The sequence below is a fragment of the Globicephala melas genome, chromosome 11 (genome assembly GCF_963455315.2).
Source record: "Globicephala melas chromosome 11, mGloMel1.2, whole genome shotgun sequence".
NCBI lineage: Eukaryota > Metazoa > Chordata > Mammalia > Artiodactyla > Delphinidae > Globicephala > Globicephala melas.
In genome coordinates, this window is record NC_083324.2 from 65934625 (window position 1) to 65952640 (window position 18016).

General features: G+C 48.4%; 1 protein-coding gene across 5 annotated transcripts in view; it reads right to left on the reverse strand.

Annotated features, from left to right (window-relative positions):
* CPNE5 (copine 5) overlaps window positions 1-18016 on the reverse strand; it is a 102167-nt gene that overhangs the window by 47650 nt on the left and 36501 nt on the right. For 3 of the 5 annotated variants that reach the window (XR_009565803.2, XM_030870892.2, XM_060307814.1), the window contains 6 exons: window positions 13239-13342; window positions 11734-11773; window positions 11443-11519; window positions 9616-9675; window positions 7425-7475; window positions 7076-7139 (listed from right to left, as the gene is read on the reverse strand). Coding sequence is in view for 4 of the 5 variants with exons in the window: in XM_030870892.2 (XP_030726752.1) it covers window positions 7076-7139; window positions 7425-7475; window positions 9616-9675; window positions 11443-11519; window positions 11734-11773; window positions 13239-13342 (396 nt within the window). In the remaining variant the exon portion in view is untranslated. The remainder of the gene's footprint in view (window positions 1-7075; window positions 7140-7424; window positions 7476-9615; window positions 9676-11442; window positions 11520-11733; window positions 11774-13238; window positions 13343-18016) is intronic. The other 2 variants (XM_060307813.2, XM_030870893.3) reach the window with 2 other exon arrangements.

Here is an 18016-nt window from a genome sequence, read left to right on the forward strand (position 1 = left end):
TGGGGAGCCTGTGAGACAAGGAGCATGGAGCTGCTTGGGGACTTGCTTTTGAAGGTGCTTCTGGGTTATGTCAATAGTCCTATTTACTATGCTTCAACTGTTCCCCTTAAATAAGGGTTAATGAATGAATCAACACTTGATATACATGTGACCCCAGGAAGAGGCTAGGGAAGCGGCAATAAAATGCACTGGGCCAGCAGGATCAGGGAGCAGCAAATTCTGGCTGAGGGTCAGAGGTCCTGCTGTTTGACATTCTCAGCCTGGCAGTGGGGCTCTCTGAACACATGATATGCCTGTCCCAAACCAGAAGCATCTCTGGAATCAACTGCAGAGATGATAAAACAGCTCCCGCAATATATAATTTTCTGCAATTTCTGCCTTTTCACCCTATCTTTTAAAAAAACATATTAAGTTCTTCTAAAACAGCAGGATTGCCTCAATTTGCATCTTTCCGCATGTTAATCAGGCTGCTTGGGAGACCACAGCAAACAGCCTTTCTCTCTGGGATGGTGGCCTGGCCCAACTCTAGCATGTTAGGCCTCCCTGACCCAGGAGGTCAGCAAGTGGGCTGAAGGCTGGGAGAGGGTAGCAACACGCCGGGGGTGGGGGGTGGAGAATGGAAGGCTGCTCTGGCTTGGGTCTTGCTGGCAGCCCCCAGGATCAGAGCAAGGATAAGGCAAGTGCAAAATTTAAGGGACTCCAAAAATCTCAATAATGAAAGATTTTAATGAGATTTTTTTTTTAAAGATTTTTTTGATGTGGACCATTTTTAAAGTCTTTATTGAATGTTACAATATTGCTTCTGTTTTATGTTTTGGTGTTTTGGCTGCGAGCCATGTGGGATCTTAGCTCCCCCACCAGGGATCAAACTCGCACCCCCTGCATTAGAAGGTGAAGTCTCAAACACTGGTCTGCCAGGGAAGTCCCTAATGCGATATTTTAAAAAATCAAAATCAATGCAAAAATCCATGATACATAAAATATCAAAAATCTGAATAAAGCCATTTTACAGATGAAGAAACTGAGGCACAGAGAGGTCAAGTAACCTGCCCAGGGTCACAGAGCTCGTAAGCAATGGCATTTGGTCTGGATCCAGAGCCCAAGTTCTAACCACTTTGCCCTACTGCTCACATGCTATACCCTAAGAAGCACTTTTAAATAGATGGTGGAACCATGGTGACATTTACTGTCTTCTCTTTAATATTTGCTGCATTTTCCAAATTTCCTGGAATTAGTACATTGCCTTTTTTAGTCTGAAAAAAGAAGACATTGATTAAAAAGAAAAAACCTATATGGGAAAAGGATCCGAAAAAAGAATGGATATATATATATGTATCACTGAATCACTTTGTTGTACACCTGAAACTAAAACAATATTGTAAATCAACTATACTCCAATATAAAATAAAAATTAAATTAAAAAATAAAGAATCATTAGCCACAACTCTGAAATTTAGCATTCCCGTAGGGAGAAACACAACTCAGAGCTGGGGGTGATTCCGTGACCAGTGACCTTCAGAAGGGCTTCTGCATTCATAGAGGGGCCCAGAGCCCCCGCCTGCCTGGGGTGTAGGCATTCAGGGATAGAAGCAAAGACTCCATAGGCTAGAGTTTATTCTAATGCAGATGGTGAGTATTAAAGTTGGTCTAGGAGGCTAGGCCTGTCGCTACACATTGACGGGAATAACCACCTTGAGGTCAAGCTGGTTTTTCTCTCCTGTCTTAATGACTGACTTCTCAAGCAATCCAATCAGTTGTGTAACTGTTGATTTGGTCATTCAGAGGCTGAATACTCCAGATTGACCGTTTTTCCTCCTGCTCATTGAGCCTGTGTGTCTGGCATACTAACCAAAATCCATCAACTAAAGTTCAAAGAAAAATGGAACAATTCAGCTATGAGGATGTTCACTGTAGTAATAATTATACTGTTTCCTTTAAGAGAATAGCTTTAATAAATTATGGCCCATCCATAAACAGAAATGTGATATACAGCTATTAAAAATGTCTTCCAAGAATATCTAGTGACATGGGAAAATAAATCTGGTTACCATATTCTACTAATTATAAGAAAAAACTATATATTTGTACGCCCAGAAAAAAAGCCTTGGAGGAAACGCATCAAAATGGCAACAGTGATTATCTCTTGTTGATGTTTCTATTCTTTGTATTTTCCAACTGTCTGTTAGAAACATGTTATTTTTCTAGCATCAGGAAAAGTGTTTTTGTTTTGTTTTCTTTCATTCTGTTTTTTTTTAACCAGAAAGATAATTTCTAAGACCAAAACATTACAAATTAACTTTTTTAAAAGGTGATGTCTGAATCCTGATCATTTATCATGAAGGACACTTACACCTGTGCTGGCCACACACACATTTTTCCCAAACATCAACCTGCATATTCTGACACTCGGAAAACCTTCACCACTACCCCCCACTTCACCTTACCTCTTTCTTCCTACCTTTCTCCCTCCGTCCCAGGACTCTTCCTGAGCCTCCCATATAGAGACACTGGGCTCTCTCTAAAGTTTGTCTTTAGAAAAATGAGAGTTCTGACTTTAACAGGATTCAAAGCTAAGCTCCCCGGCCACAAGGTCCCACACAACCTGGCCTCCACACTCACCCACACCCTTGCCTCTCTGATGTCACTCATCACTCTTTTCCTGCCCCTGGGCCTTTGCAAGAGCTAACCTCTTTGCCTGGATCCATCTCCCCCCAGGTAGCTGCAAGGGCTCACTGCCTCACCTGTATGTATTTTGGAATAGTGTATAGTATATCCATGAATTTTCCTTCAAGATACTAAAGAGTGCTATAAAATATTTGTTATAAAAAAGAGGCAGGGGGGCTTCCCTGGTGGTACAGTGGTTAAGAATCCTCCTGCCAATGCAGGGGACACGGGTTCGTGCCCTGGTCCGGGAAGATCCCACGTGCCGCGGAGCGGCTAGGCCCGTGAGCCACAACTACTGAGCCTGCGCGTCTGGAGCCTGTGCTCCGCAACGGGTGAGGCCGTGACAGTGAGAGGCCCGCGCACCGCGATGAAGAGTGGCCGCCGCTCGCCGCAACTGGAGAAAGCCCTTGCACAGAAACGAAGACCCAATACAGCCAAAAATAAATAAATAAATAAATGTATTTAAAAAAAAAAAGAGGCAGGGTTGAGGACCACTGCTGTGCTGTGATTGCTGGTTGGCAATTTCTGTCTCTCTTTCTCATACTAAATTGGAAACTTTGGGAGGGCACGAACTGAGCCAAAGCATATCTGATGAAATGAAATGAATGAATACACGAGCAGGCTGGTGATACCTAAAAGGGGTGGGGGAGGGGCAGCTGCAGTGTGAAGCTTTGACTCCCTTGGCTTGTGAGAGGTGAGCCACACTTTTGCCAGTGTGTACAGGGACCTGACTGGGAGGCAGTGAGAATGTGCATCTGGCCAGGACCTCCTGGCTCCAGAGCAAGGCTGGTCTGGGTGGCTGGCAGCCCTAAGGGTAGCTAAGGGTCTGGGGAGGGGAAGGCAAGGAGCTATCTGCTCCCTGCACCCGCAACACCCCACTGCCTCTCTCCAGAAGCCCAGCCACTCACCATGCCTGCTAAAGGCTACTGGCCTGACAAAGACCACAAAGCCCACAGCTGTTCCATGTACCATGAAGACTCGGGACTTCCCTGGGTGAGGGAAAGACTCCCTGAACCAAGGCTTGGGCTAGAATCCTGCAGTCTTAGGCAGGTCACTTCAACCTCTCTGCATCTGTGCACTGGGTTACTCACACCTACCCAGCCCTGAGCCCCATGGTGACAATCAAATAGACTGTTAACATGAGAGTCTTGGTCAACTGTGAGGACTATGCAAATATTGCTCAGTATTACACGGAAAAATCATTGTTTTACTGATGAGCATAATGAACTCTTGGGTCATTCAGAGCCCCTTCAGGAGATTAACTCGTCGTTGTCAATATCAAGTATCACTGAATAATATTTTGGATCAAATTCGGATTGTTGGCACTTTCTTGGTATTTAAATTCCAGATGAGAAGGGCTTTTCTATAACCCATCAAAGCATGCTGGTGACCCGCTGGAGTCTACTCTAATCTTTTGCTGGTCCCTGCCCGCCCACACCATCCCCATGGATGAAGGGAGGGTTTGTCTGCTTTGGCAGAATATATCCATTTGAGCAGGAAGCCCTGCTCTGGTGAAAAACCATCTCTCAGACTCCACCCTCTTCCTTTGATCCTCCTACTGAATGCTGGAATGACAGAAGCAAAGCCGTTCAGATGTAATTATTTTAATTCAGCCAGATGCTGGGAATTAGTCTCTTTTCCTTGCAAGTATTCTAGGGAAAGACAGAACTCAGCCAAAGATGCCCCAAAAGAAAAGGAGCTGACAATATCAAGAGGAAGGGAGGGAGCCCCCCCCAACCCCCACTTGCTCTGAAACAGCTTAAATCAAAGAAACTGCTGTCATCTCTGGATGAAGGCGGGGAAGGGAGGAGTGGGGAAGGAGGAGGAGGAGGCAGAGCCTAAGGGGTATTAAACCCAGACTGTTTACCAATCCCGGAAAAGTAGACCAATAACAGCACCAAGCATTGTCCAGAGCTTTAGAATTTCCAAAGCAATTTCACTTGCATTACTTTATTTAATTATAAACTAGGGAGGAAGTCACCAACTGAGTTATAAGCATGGGGGCAAACTGAATCTAGGCTTCAGGGAATTCAGATTCAACCTTTCCCAGACACCCACTAGGAGCCCAGCCCCTGCTAGGCACAGTCCCTTCACAATCTCCTTTAATCCTCACTGCCACCCTATCCGCCCCAGCATACATGTGGGGAAACTGAGGCTCAGGAAGCTTGAACAGAAGCTCTAGTCTACGCATCAGCTGCATTCTCTCCCTTGTTGGGACTCTAACAGCGTTGAGGTCGCCAGCATATATAGGCATAGGAGTTTTCATCATCACCTGCTTCCTATTCATTCAGTCACAGATTCACAAAAGAACCCCTGTGATCACCTACTGCACGCCACGCCCTCTCCTGGGTGTATACGAGGGGGAGGTTTAGTCCTGCGGTCAAGTTCCTCCAGACCCACTGAGGTAAACAGACAAGTAGAGAAACCAGATTGAGCAATTGTGTTTGAGATGATTTGGTCATTGTTATAGTGCCCTGTCCTAACAATTCTGTGTCTTATTCTCCAACTGGAAGGCCCTGAAAGCAGAGTTTGGGGCACTACAGCCTAGTCATTAAAGACCCTGGCTCTAGGACCAGACTGCCTGGGCTCACATCTCTTCTACTCAGTGGCTGTGTGACCTTGGGCAGGTCCCTTAACCTCTCTGTAAAATGAGGACCATATACATCAGATATTATAATACATCATTCTACGGATTACATTACATATTATAATACATCAGATAAATAAACTGATACTATATACCACTTAGCACAGTGTGTGTCTCAGAATAATCGCTCAATTAATATTGGCTAACAATTTATACCTCCATACACACCAGTAGTTCTCAAAGTATGGACCAGGAACCCCCAAGGGAGTCCACGAGGCCAAAGCTATTTTCATAATAATGCTGATAAGACATGGAGTTTTCTAGAAGTTATCCAACAGTGATATCATAACAGATTGACTGCAGAAGCTGATATGAAAATCCAGCTCTTCTGTTAAGCCAGACGTTAAAGTGATTTTTTAAAATATAAAGCAAAGCACTCTTCTCAATAAATGAATTTTATTTTGGAAAACATAGTTATTTTTCAAAAAAGATGTTACTTCTGTTAACCTATAATGGGTTAAATTATTGTTATTTTTAAATGAATTAATACATAATTTAAATTTCTTTTTTTTTTTTTTTTTTGGCAGCACTGTGCTGCCGCATGTGGGATCTCAATTCCCCAACCAGGGATTGAACCTGCGCCCCTACAGTGGAAGCGCGGAGTCTTAACCACTGGACTGCCAGGGAAGTCCCTCAATTTTAACTTCTAATATGGTAAATACTGATAGCTAATGGATACAATAGTTATACTGCCTTCCCAGGAAGGTCAGAAAATGCTGTTTCTCCTCATCCCTCCCAGGCCCTCTAATCTGAGCTGGATCCAGCCCCATAAGGAAGCTGAGTTCCCAGGTTACCCCAGAATTGGTCTTGTGCTCACACTGTCGCTGTCTCCTCCTTTTCTCCTTATGACCCTCTATGTTCTCACCTGTGGCTCCTAATTAACCTAAGGGGCATGCAAGCCTGGGTAGTTTAGGGGAATAAGCCTGGGTTTCAGAATCAGGCTGACCTGGATTAGAACCCTGGCTCTACCACTTATTGTCCTTGAACAGGTGATTAGCCTCTCTGAACCTCACTTTCCTCATCCATAAAATGGGAATAACAATGGTTACCCTACCTCTTAGGATTGTTGTCAGAAGTAGTGATAACATGTAAAATGCCCAGACATTGACAGACAGAAACTATCACCATTACTGCATTTTATCAGCATTATTAGCTATTGGGTCCCCTGAGTCCCTTCTTGGGTGCTCAGCTACCTGCCAGCTGTCCCCATCTCCTTCTTTTCCACAGTCCCACAGAAGAAGCAAAACAAAGGGATTTTTGCTAGGATTGCAGACTCTGGCTTCCCAACACACACACACACACACACACACACACACACCCCACATGCTCTCTCTCCCTCAGCCCCATGCAGGGGTGTCACCCTACTCCAGAGCTAAAAGTGAAAAATGACAACTAAATGCCAAGCGCCCAGGCTCCAAGAAAAGGCCCCTCTGTTGCTAGTGTCAGTGCCAAGGCAATCTTGGCTCAAGGACAAGTGAGTGGTGGCCATGATGGGGAGTGGACCAGGGCTCCCAGCCCAGCTCTGCTGCTGACTGTGGGCGAGTTTCCTCCTGTCTCTGGGCCTCAGCTCAGCTGTAAAAAGGGAAGACACCTTCTAGCTCCGATGTTGTGGACTTCTACGACAGCCAGGTCAGACTGAGGAGCCCTGTCTTCCCCCAGTCCCTCCAATGACACACAACGGTCACAGAGAGGCCAGCTTGCTCTCTGTCACTGCTTCAACCCCACCCCCACCAGGTCCTGTCCTGGAGTCCCTCTGCCACTCACCCTGCAGTTGCTGAGCTCCTCAGCGGACAGGATGATGGTGCCACATTTCTTCCCTGGGACACCACTGGGAGAGGAGAAGATGAAAGAATGGAAAGTCAGACAAAGACAGAGCCACAAGCCTGAACTCTCCCTGAATCAGCCCTCTTCATCCTCCTCCCGCCACCCCCAACCATCCAGCAGATCTGCCCCAAAGCCCCTAAGAAGACACAGTCTCCTGTGGCCTAGGGCACTGCTTCCTGGGCCAGGCCCCCAGGCCTGGAGCTGCCCCGCCCCCTGCTCCCCAAGAGCCCTCCAAGAAGGGTACTGTCTGCAGTGAAAGTCCTAGAATTGGAAAAGCATCCAGACTCACCCGGAGGCTTCCAGACCAGTGGTCCTCAAACTTTCCATCCAAAGACCACTTCTGTGGGCAAAAGACCTCGTGGGCTAGCCACCCCACCCTGCACCCAGCTGATCCCCAGAGTCCTGGAACATTCCAGCTCTGAGCCACTCTGATTCATCGTAGGTGAGAGAGCAGTAAAAGGGGGTAAAGCAGGAGGGCTGGTATACTCTTGGTGGCAGCTTGCCGGGCCCTCTCCCATGGCTCCCTCCCCTTAAACTTCTTGGCTGGGGTCTCTCTGGGGGAGAGAGATCCCGGCCAACCATGTGCCTCCTCTGTGAGGGAGGCAACCGGGACATGAAGTCAACCCACCCAGAGAATCCCCTCTAGGAGGGCAATTCCCAGGGTGGAGCTCTACCCAGGGGATCTGCACTACCTCTTCCTTTGATCAGGAGGGCCCCCTCCCCCAGGCACCATCCCATCCCATTCCAATTGTTTAGGACTAACCCAGGGGGGTCCCAGTGCAGCCAGGGCCCACTGGGAGGGAGAAGAAAATGGCACGTTGTCCAGTAGCTGTGTGACTTTGGGCTCACTACTACACCTCTCTGAATCTCAGTTTCATGGCCCATAAAATGGGTGTAATTGTAGCATCCATTTTACTAACTAATATTGCACACACACAGTGCCTGGCACAGAGAAGGCCCTCAAGAGCACCATTTCTCTCCCTGCCTGGTTTCCTTTACAATCGTGCAAAGCTGATAAAATCCAGCCCCACAATTGGGCCAGCCTAAGGGTCACCAGCATGTTGACTGTGGATCACATTTTGAGAACCACTGATGGAGCTCTCCCCAGTGCCAGCCCTTAAAGGGAGAGGTTCTCAAACAGGGGAGGCATGGGAGCCGGCCCTGAGGGCTGATGAGACAGCCTAAATCTCTCCAAATCAGGTGAGCAGAGCAGAGGCTGCATCTCGAGGTTCCCCTGCCATAGGCAGGTGGCGGTGCCTGACAGCTTGTCCCCCTAGACTTGGGCAGCTGAGTTGAGTAACCCAAAGCCCCTCCCTACCTCCCCCGCCTCCCAATCTGGCCCTCCTTGCTAGTAAAGATTGATTTGTTTGACCAGGGAGATAGAATCCTCACACCAGCCTCCTCTGTCCAATGGTTCTCCATCTGCTCCTCTCTTTGCCTCTTAGCCCCTCTTCTATTTCCAATCTTTCCTTCCACGCTCTCAAGCCCCAGTCTGCTCCCACCTGCTCGCTTGGCCTCTCTCTCTCTCTCCCTCCCTCCCTCCCTCCATCCTTCTGGTCTTTCTTGCTCTCCCTTTCTGTTTCTCTCTCTGACTCCTGCTCCCTCTCCAATTGCTGCTTCTCTACTCTTCTTATAAATTAGCATCCATATACTTCCTGGGCTGTGAGCATCCCTGGGTCCCCTGAAGGCCTCTTTCCCACATCCCGCTAGGCTGGTGGCCAATCCAGCTGCTGGGACCCCAACTTCTAGGAGCCCTCTGCAAAGGCTAGTGGAGCTTTGCTTACTCAGCCAAAGTGCTCGTCTCGAGAGGTACCTCCAGGCTGGTCCCCCAAGCAGATGCTCCCTACCCTGGCTCCCCCACCCCTGCCAGGTGAGGACCCTTTCTCCAACCAGGAGAGGAAAGGGAAAGAGTGGGAGGGTCTTGGTTGCCATATCTGCGTGAGGCCAGCCAAAAGCAGATGTTCAGGGTGGGGGCTGGAGGAACAAGGCCAGCCTGCCACAGCTGGTAAGCAAATGCGGAGAGTAAGGATTTAGCGGAACCTACTCTGTGAGCAGGTTGACATCCAGCAGTGGAAGCAACGGAGAAGAAGATGGGGAGGAGATGAAGAGAAGAGAGGGGAAGGGTTAGAGGAGGTGGGAGGTGGAAGAAAACTGGCCGGGAGAGAGGAAGGGAAGGAAGAGTGCCCAGCCCCTGCTGATTCCCAGAAACAGCCCCTACCTCTAAGCCCCACCCTGCTCCCTGAAGTCCTATGAGCCATTGGGGCTGGGGATGCTGGAGGTCTAGCCTGGACGGGGGGAGGGCCAGCTGCAGAGTGGCCCAAAGTGCCACTTTAGGAGGGACCCAGGACCCTCTCTGTGTCCCTGACCAGGGCTAAAGGCACAGTGGCAGGAGCAGGGACTGGGCCAGGACTCTGAGGCCCCCTCTGCAGAGCTGGCTGAATGTCTGAGGACTCCAGGGCTAGAGATGTCTGGTGGCCTACCCGTTGGATACAGCTGGCATGGGTTTGCCTGTCCTGGAATTCAGGCTGAATGCTCCTATTCTGTGGAGAGAGAGAGGGCAGGTCATGAGCTGAGTATCCCCATTCTGAGAGGCCAGAGCCCTTGGCATCTAGATTCTTGGAGACAGGTTTCTGTTCTGGGTCAAACATCAAACCAGGACCAAGAGCCACAGGCCAGAGGAAGGAGAGGTCTTCTTCCCAAACCTTGTTGTGAAGCCCTGGGCAGCTCCACCCCAGGGGTTCTCAAAGTGTGGTCCCCAGGCAAGCAGCATCACAGCCCCTAGAAACGTGTTAGAAATGTAAATTCTCAGGCCCTTGCCCAGACCTGGGGTTGGAGCCCAGTAGTCTGTACTAAACAAGCCCTCCAGGTGATGCTGATGCCTGCTACAGTTTGAGAAACTCTGCTCTACCTCTTTGAGCCTCAGTGTTCGGGCTGTGAAATGGGGAGATTGCTGAGATAATCACATGAGGCCATGGAGACAAAAGACTGTCTGGTTCAGAACAGATGCCCAATGAAAGGGAGCCGTTCATAGGTCTAGCCTGGGAGACAACTAGACTTAGACACATGAAAACTTCACGTGTCTTCAGTGGGGAGAGTAGATCCCCCTCCTTCACCAACACCCAGCATCTCGGCATTTTAGATCCCGCTTACCCTTTAAGGCTCCTCTCAGTAGCCATCCCCTATCCCAAGTCTTCCTTGATCCCTCTTGAAGGTGTGTCCCTCCACCAAAGGTGGGTCAGGGGACAGCACAGACCCAAATAACTCATGTGCATTTGATCCAGGCAGTGGGGAGCTGAGAGGGGCCGACACAAACTCACTCCCGGGACCCCAAACTCTATAAACTTCAGAGCCCCCAAACATAAGTTTACTCCCTGTTCTCAATAAATGATAGCTATTTATCACTATTTTCTGTGAACCCAGAGGAGGAGACGTTTGTGGGGATAGTGAGCCCTTTCTGGGGACCCTGAAGTTGCCACACAGTTACTGGGGGTCAGAGACAAGGGCCTGGGAGAGAGACCACCCCCACACAATAACACCTTCTGCAGTTATTGATCACGGTGAGGGGACAGCATCCAGGGTGAACTTGGCAGAAGCAAGTGCGGGGCTTTTCTGCCCACCCTGCCCTATGACCTGGACACTTGTCTTAGCGTGCAGCCTTCTCTTGCCTGGGCCCTACTCCTGGGGCTTCCTGATACAGGGACAAGAGAGGTCACCCCATCACCTGGCCAACCTGGCTGGTCCCTGAAGCCACCCTCAGGCTCCACTGTGACAAGCCTTGGGACTCCACATCCCAGAGCCTGCTCAGTGTAATAGTCTTCCCCTAAAAGCACTTAAAACCCTATGATGCAAGGGCAGGGTGGGATAGGGAGAGCCTCACCATGCCCAGCTCTGGCCTCAACAAGGTATGAACAATCTGAGGAATACTCTTTGTGAGTAGATCCCTGGGTTCAAATCCCAGCTCTTCTACTTCCTAGTTGTGTGGCCTTGGGCAAATCAATTTCCCTCTCTGGGCTTCAGTTTCTTCCCCTGTACAATGATGGGGTGGGGTGTGAGAGTGGGGTAGATAGTATCTCGGGCCATGCTAAGGAACATGGGGTTCTAATAACTGAGCCAGGGTCCCTCCAAGATAACTGGGTTAAAAGCCCTGCAAGGGCAAGGCCCATGAGGTCTCCTTATTTCCGATTGTCTGTTATGACTGGCTGACTGCTTTGCCCCTCCCCTGAGCCAGCCCTCAGCAGGGATAAACAGGAAGTTGGCCCATCACTGAGGAAGCAAACCATACAGGTCCCACTCCCCTGAACACTTACGTGAGGGACTTCTCCAGGCGGCTCCCAGGGGACCCCACAATCTCTCCAAGGGTGCAGAAGGCCTGGCCCAGAAAATCCTGCACATCCAGGGTACAGAAAAGACCACTGTCACCCACTCTGTTCACAGCCATCCCACCTCCTCCATCACCTCACCCCTGGAAGTATGAGGGCTCTGAAATGACAGGATGCAGCATCAGACACATTCTGTGTCACAGTGAAGCCCAAGGCCAACTCAGAGTTTGGCATTTAAGAGACTTTCAGAATTGCTGGGCAGGCACTGGCAGAACTCACGTGTTTGGATAAATCAGGACTCTTGGAGTCAACATCATATCTGCAGGGAACACAGAGAGATGGTGAAGGCAGCTGGGGCATCCTGCCCCAAATTGCCTGACTTCTTGAGCTGAGCCAGGACCCCTGCTCCCCCAAAACCAGGCACCAACACAGTGGATATTTCTGGGAGTAATAGCAGGGAGATGCAAATGGGAGCCTTCTAAGGTGCTAGTCTGTCTCTTGATCTGGGTGGGAAATGGATATCAAAATGCATCATTGGGGTAGCGCTATTAAGATTTGGGCACTTCACTATGTATGTTATACCTCATTAAAAATTGAAAGAATAAAATAAACTTGCTCTGCCACCCTGGCTGGTTCACAGATACCCGAGCCAGCCTGCTCTTCACTGACTGTTCTCCCATCTTCCCAGCTAAGGCTCAGCTGCCCTTGGACTTCAGTACCTTGCCTTTGACCTTCCCTGATTGTTCCCTTTTGCCCAGGCCTGCCCAACCTGCCCTCAGGCCTGAGCACTCAGGAAAGAGGGAGGCATGAATACCTGTACCTCAGCCCGCCACAGGCAGCTGATCCTGCAGCTGGGCACCTCTCTTCACCTGGGGCTGGCTCACCCACAGCCTCACCTGCAGCCCTTCCCTCCTGCATTCCGCCTCTACTCACACTGGCCATTACTGCAGCCAAACAGTCATTCTAGGTACAGACAACTCCTACTGAGGGGCAGTCGTCTTTGTGCCAGTCCCCTTCCCAGAGCACTTTCTCTCTCCAAAGTGTCACCAGGTGACTTCCCTACAATGGGCTGCATTGACTGCTCTGGGCCTCAAGTCCTTCTATTGCTGCCTCCAAAGTCATTTCCTTTCACTGCATTTTTTTCCTTTGCTCTCTCAGGTGCCAACCCCTCTTTTCTTCCCCACTCAGTCCACAATTCTCTAGGGCACAATCCTTTCTAATCACCTTAGATCCTGAAAATACAACAAAACACCACTCCTCCACCTGCTCATCAGACTAAAATCCCACCATCATCCTTAACCTCAGGAGAGGGGCACTCTGCATCTTTGTGATAAACACACAGATGCTTTGAGCCCCATCAGCCAAGTCACCTCTGCAGGAGGGGAAACTGGAGGGGACCCTCTCCCAGAACAAGCTTTTACAGAGGGAGAAGTCAATGGGGAGCTGGGGGGAAAAGGGCTCCCCAGAATTAGAGCTGGGTTGCCCCCAAGATCTTTCCTCACCACCCCCGGAATCAGGTAGCTTGCCCAGCACCCTCCCACACTGAGACAAATGGGGGGGTGCCTTTGTTCCCCCTCCCACCTCTTTCCACCTCCTGATGAAGGTGGGGCTGGATTCAGCTAATTGTCACTTTTATCCTAGGCCAACCCTGAGCTCCTCTACTATCACAGCTCCCCGCTACCTTCCCTCGTGAGGAAACTCCTGCCCCACTACAGGTCCTGTAGCCCCACCTCCCATCCATGGTTCCTTCCCCAGCTCCATCCTCAGCACGATCTTCTACTTACAGGTCAAAACGGAGGTTCTGCTTCTCCTCGAAGAAGTAATCCACGATGAATTTGCGCACAAAGTCGGGATTGAGTGTGTTGTCGATGACTTCAGTGCGTCCGAACTACAAGAGGAGATGGGGCGTGGATCTCACGGCCAGGCTGGTGGAACAGGGGAGCACTGGGCTCGGAGCCCCTCAGTCCTGAACCTGGTAATGATGGAAGCCATGCCTCTCCCAGCTCCTGCCCCCACCCCCCCCCATCAAGGGGAGAGCTCCCACATCTAACAGTGGAAGCTGTCCACCTATGGCTCCAATCTCCATTGTCACTTTATTCTCCCTTTCTCTATATAGGCTCCACTCAAGTGAGATGGTTTTGATACCTGGATACCTGAGCAGGCCCTTCACTTGTTCACCTCACTGCCTTTGCCTAGGCTGTGTCCTCCACCTGGCCTCCCCTTCTCAGCCAATGGCACATCCTCCAATCCTTCAAGGTCTGCTGTTAATGCTGCCTCCTCCAGGAAATCTTCCTGATTCCTCCAACCAGAGAATTACTTCTCTCTGAGCCACCACTGAACTTGTGCCACCTCTATGACCACCTTCCTTCTCTGACTGATTCCGCATTAGGTGTGTATTGATTTGATGCCCCAATTGTAAATGCAAGGCAGAGACAGGGACTGTGGGATCTTTTAAGGTCCCATCTCGTGGCATTCATGCCCTTGTGCAATCCCCTCCCCTTGAATATGGGCTGGAGCTAGTGACTCACTTCTAATGAAGACTGGACTAGAGCACAAGTCACTTCCAAGGTTATGTTATAAACGACTATGGCTTCCATCTTAGGCGCCCTCTCTCTCTTGCTTGCTCACTTTGATGAAACCACATGCCATGATGTGAGCTGCCCTATGGGGAGACCCATGTGGCAAAGAACCAAGGCTATCAGCCAACCCACCCCTGAGAATCTAAATCTTACCAAAAACCACTGAGTGAACTTAGAAGTGGATCCTGCCCCAGCTGAACCTTGAGAAGACTGAGGCCCTGGCCAACACCTTGACTACAGCCTTGTGAGAGACCCTGACGTAAAGGATTCCACAGAGCTACACCCAGATCCATGACCCTGTTGTTTAAGTGGCTAAGCTGTGGGCTAATTTGTTACTCGGCAGTGCATAACTAATTCAGAGACTTAACTTTCTTGGTAACCCCTGCAACATATACACTAGAGTTTGGCACACACTGGACACTCAATAATTATATCCCATTAAACTCCCTGAATGACTTAAAGCAAGTCACTCCCCATTTCTGGGCATGAGAATTACTTAAAGGGTTTGTTAAAACATAGATTGTAGGTTCTGATTCAGTGGGTTTAGGATGAGGGCTAAGAATCTGTACTTCTTTTTTTAAAATAAATTTATTTATTTTATTTATTTATTTTTGGCTGCGTAGGGTCTTCGTTGCTGCGCGCGGGTTTTCTCTAGTTGCAGTGAGCGGGGGCCACTCTTTGTTGTGGTGCGCAGGCCTCTCATCACGGAGGCCTCTCTTGCTGCGGAGCACAGGGTCTTCAGTAGCTGTGGCACGCGGGCTCAGCAGCTGCGGCGCACGGGCTCAGTTGCTCCGCGGAACGTGGGATCCTCCCAGACCAGGGCTCAAACCCATGTCCCCTGCACCGGCAGGCGGATTCTTAACCACTGTGCCACCAGGGAAGCCCAGAATCTGTACTTCTAAAAATGCAGGTGACACTGATGTTGCTGGTGCAGGGACCTCCCTTGGAGAACTACTGGGCTAGACTGTGGTCCACAGGGCTGGGAGCTCCCAGGAGCCTTCCCATGTCATGGAGGGGGGGCAGTGTAGGCACCGTTCCGGGCTACCAGTTCCATCAAAGCAGCTCTTTTACGTCTTCAATCCACTAGATATTTTTGGTGAGACTTTATTTTTAAAAAGGGACATGGGTCTAAAAGATAAAGTGCAAAAGCACTGTACACTCCATGGTGGTAGAGCATGATATTCCCCAAACTAAACAAGATAGGCAGACAAAATGAAAATATTTTAAATAGGTTGTCAATCATTCTTAACATGTTTCCAGTTGTCTGGGACATAGCTAGGTGTCCCCTTCTCCCCTGAAGTAAGTTAGAAACCTGCAAAGAGAACCTCCCACTCAGGGCAGTGTGGGGTCATCTGGGGAGCACTAGATTTGGCACCTTCCTGCCCTCAGGCCCACAGCGAATCAATCTCTCATTCCCAACAATTCCATCAGCTAAATCTCTCCCCTCTCCCTGCCTCCTCTGCCGTGCCCTTGGTGAGGACTCTTCATTTTCTCGCCTCAATCACTGCAATAGCCACCTCCTGGCAGGTACCCCAGGTAGGCCAATCGCTAATGCTTAAGGACTCAGCTCCCTGAAAGTCCAGCTCTCTAACTCCCACCCCTTCCCTTGCACTACCATAATCCTCCTCATATCCCTATGGCTGCACTCATCACAAGACCTAATAATGATCTACTCTTTCCATCCCACTAGACTGAGCTTCTCAAGCAATGGGTTGGCGGGGATCCAAGTTTTCCTCGTCTTTGCAGCTCAGGACCTGACACAGTGTTTAACAGAGTCACAGGCTCACAGTCCCACATGATTATAGCACCAGCAGCTGCAGTAAACACTTCACACCATATTACCTTATTTAATCCTTTTATGGCAGGCTTCCCTATTTTATGGATGAGAAAATGAAAGCACCAAAAAGCCAAGTAATTTGTCCAGGGTCACATGGCTAATAATTGCTGACTTCAAGGCACAACCCAGGCATTCTGGCTCACGTTCTCTAAGCCATGTTACCCTACATATAAGGTCCTGAGGGCAAGGACAGCAGAAGCCCACTGCTCCCAGTGACTGGTATACAGTAGGTACTCATTGTTGAATGAAGAAAGGTTGAATGAGGAAATCAATGAGAGGGTTTGAGTCCCAACTTCATCACAAGCTGATTGTGTGACTTGATCGGAGACTTTCAAAGCCTCAGTTTCCTCATCAGAAGTTGGAGAATAATACTCGTTCTGCTTGCTTCTTAGAGTTATCCAACTCAATCCAATTATGAATGCAACAATTTTTAAGCACTTATAAAGTAGGCCAGGCAGTGTGGTGGGTGCTGGGTTACAAACATAAATAGAACACGAATCCTGTACTTAAGGACTTCTCTATCATAGGTGGGACAACTCAAACAAATAACTACAATACAGTGTGACAACACTGTTAACAGAACTATATACAAAGGTCTAAGGCAGGGTGCTCCACCCTAGCTGGGGAAGTGTGAAAGTTATTAAAATGTACAAAAAAGCAGATCACTGGGCATCCTGTTTCGCATACTAGTCCGGGTATCTGATTTCAGAGAGGTCTGCATGGTTCATTATCCCTGAGCTACTTTACAACTCCGTAAATTACAGAAAGCATAGAGTAATGCAGATGATTTTATCCATAGAAATGCAAATGGATTTTCCTCAGTGGAAAGCAATTGATTATTTGATTATTACCCTGCGGATACAGACCAATTTTGCAGCTATTTGTAAATTCATTTCAGTATTCCTGATTTCATATATGTGTGTGTTGTTGGAATTATTTGAACCAGTTATAACATCTTTCTGGGTCCCTCGTTGATTAATAAGTTGAATAAATCTTTGCCGTGTGTTCATTTTATATTTCTACGGGAATCGTGATTTTGTCTTTAAAAAAACGTATCCTTTAACAGATTTTTAAAAATACCCATGCTTGGAATTCCCTGGAGGTCCAGTGGTTAGGACTCTGCGCTTTCACTGCCAAGGGTGAGGGTTCAATCCCTGGTAGGGGAATTAAAATCCCACGAGCCATGAGGAGCGGCAAAAAAGACAAACAAACAAAAAAACCCATCCATGCTCAAGCCCTACCACAGGCCAATTAAATCCGAATCTCAATGGGTGGGGCCTGAACAACTGTATTTTTTAAAAGTTTCCTACATGATTCTAAGATGCAGATGGAGTTGAGAACCACAGACTCTCAGTAGGAACATGGTAGGAGGAAGGAAGAAAACTAACATTTACTGAGCCCCTTACTGAATGCTTAGTAGATCAAGTGGATCATTGAATTATTGCATTCAATTCTCACAAAAACCCTGTGACCATTTACCCATTTTACAAGTGAGAAAACTGAAAATCAGAGAGGTTAAGCGACTTGCCCAAGCTCACACCAGCTAGGCACAGCTGGGATCTAAACCTAAGAATGTCTAACTCCAAAGCTCATTTTATATTTATATATATATATATATATACATGTATATATATATATTTTTTTTAATTTGAAGATCTAATTGGCTTTATTAAATGACTCACGAATCGGGCAGCATCTCCTCTAGGAAGCACAGAGATACTCCCCAAGGCTTATTATATTTTTACTTCATCTAACTGCCAAGAGTCCTCAAGCATTATGAAAGCCAAATAAAGATGAGGTTTACTTCACAAGCATTTATAGAAGCCTCCCTGTGTGCAAGGCCATGGTAAGGACATTGAGTTGAATAAGACTGGGTTCCTGCCCCACCCCACAAATTCCATAACGATCTTATAACCCTGGTTGCAAAACAGTTCCTGCATTTTCCTCTCCTGCCCTTTCTAATTCTTAATCCCGCGTGTCTTCAGATGCAAAGAAAATTTCTCCTAATAGCTTTCTAGAATGTAGACTATTCCAGGAAAACACCCAGGTTCGAGAGAATCCTCTTAAGAAAGGGACCTACCTCCTCCTCAATGCACTGCCTTCCTCTCTCAAACACAATAAAAAAATCCCTCCGGCAGGATTTTAT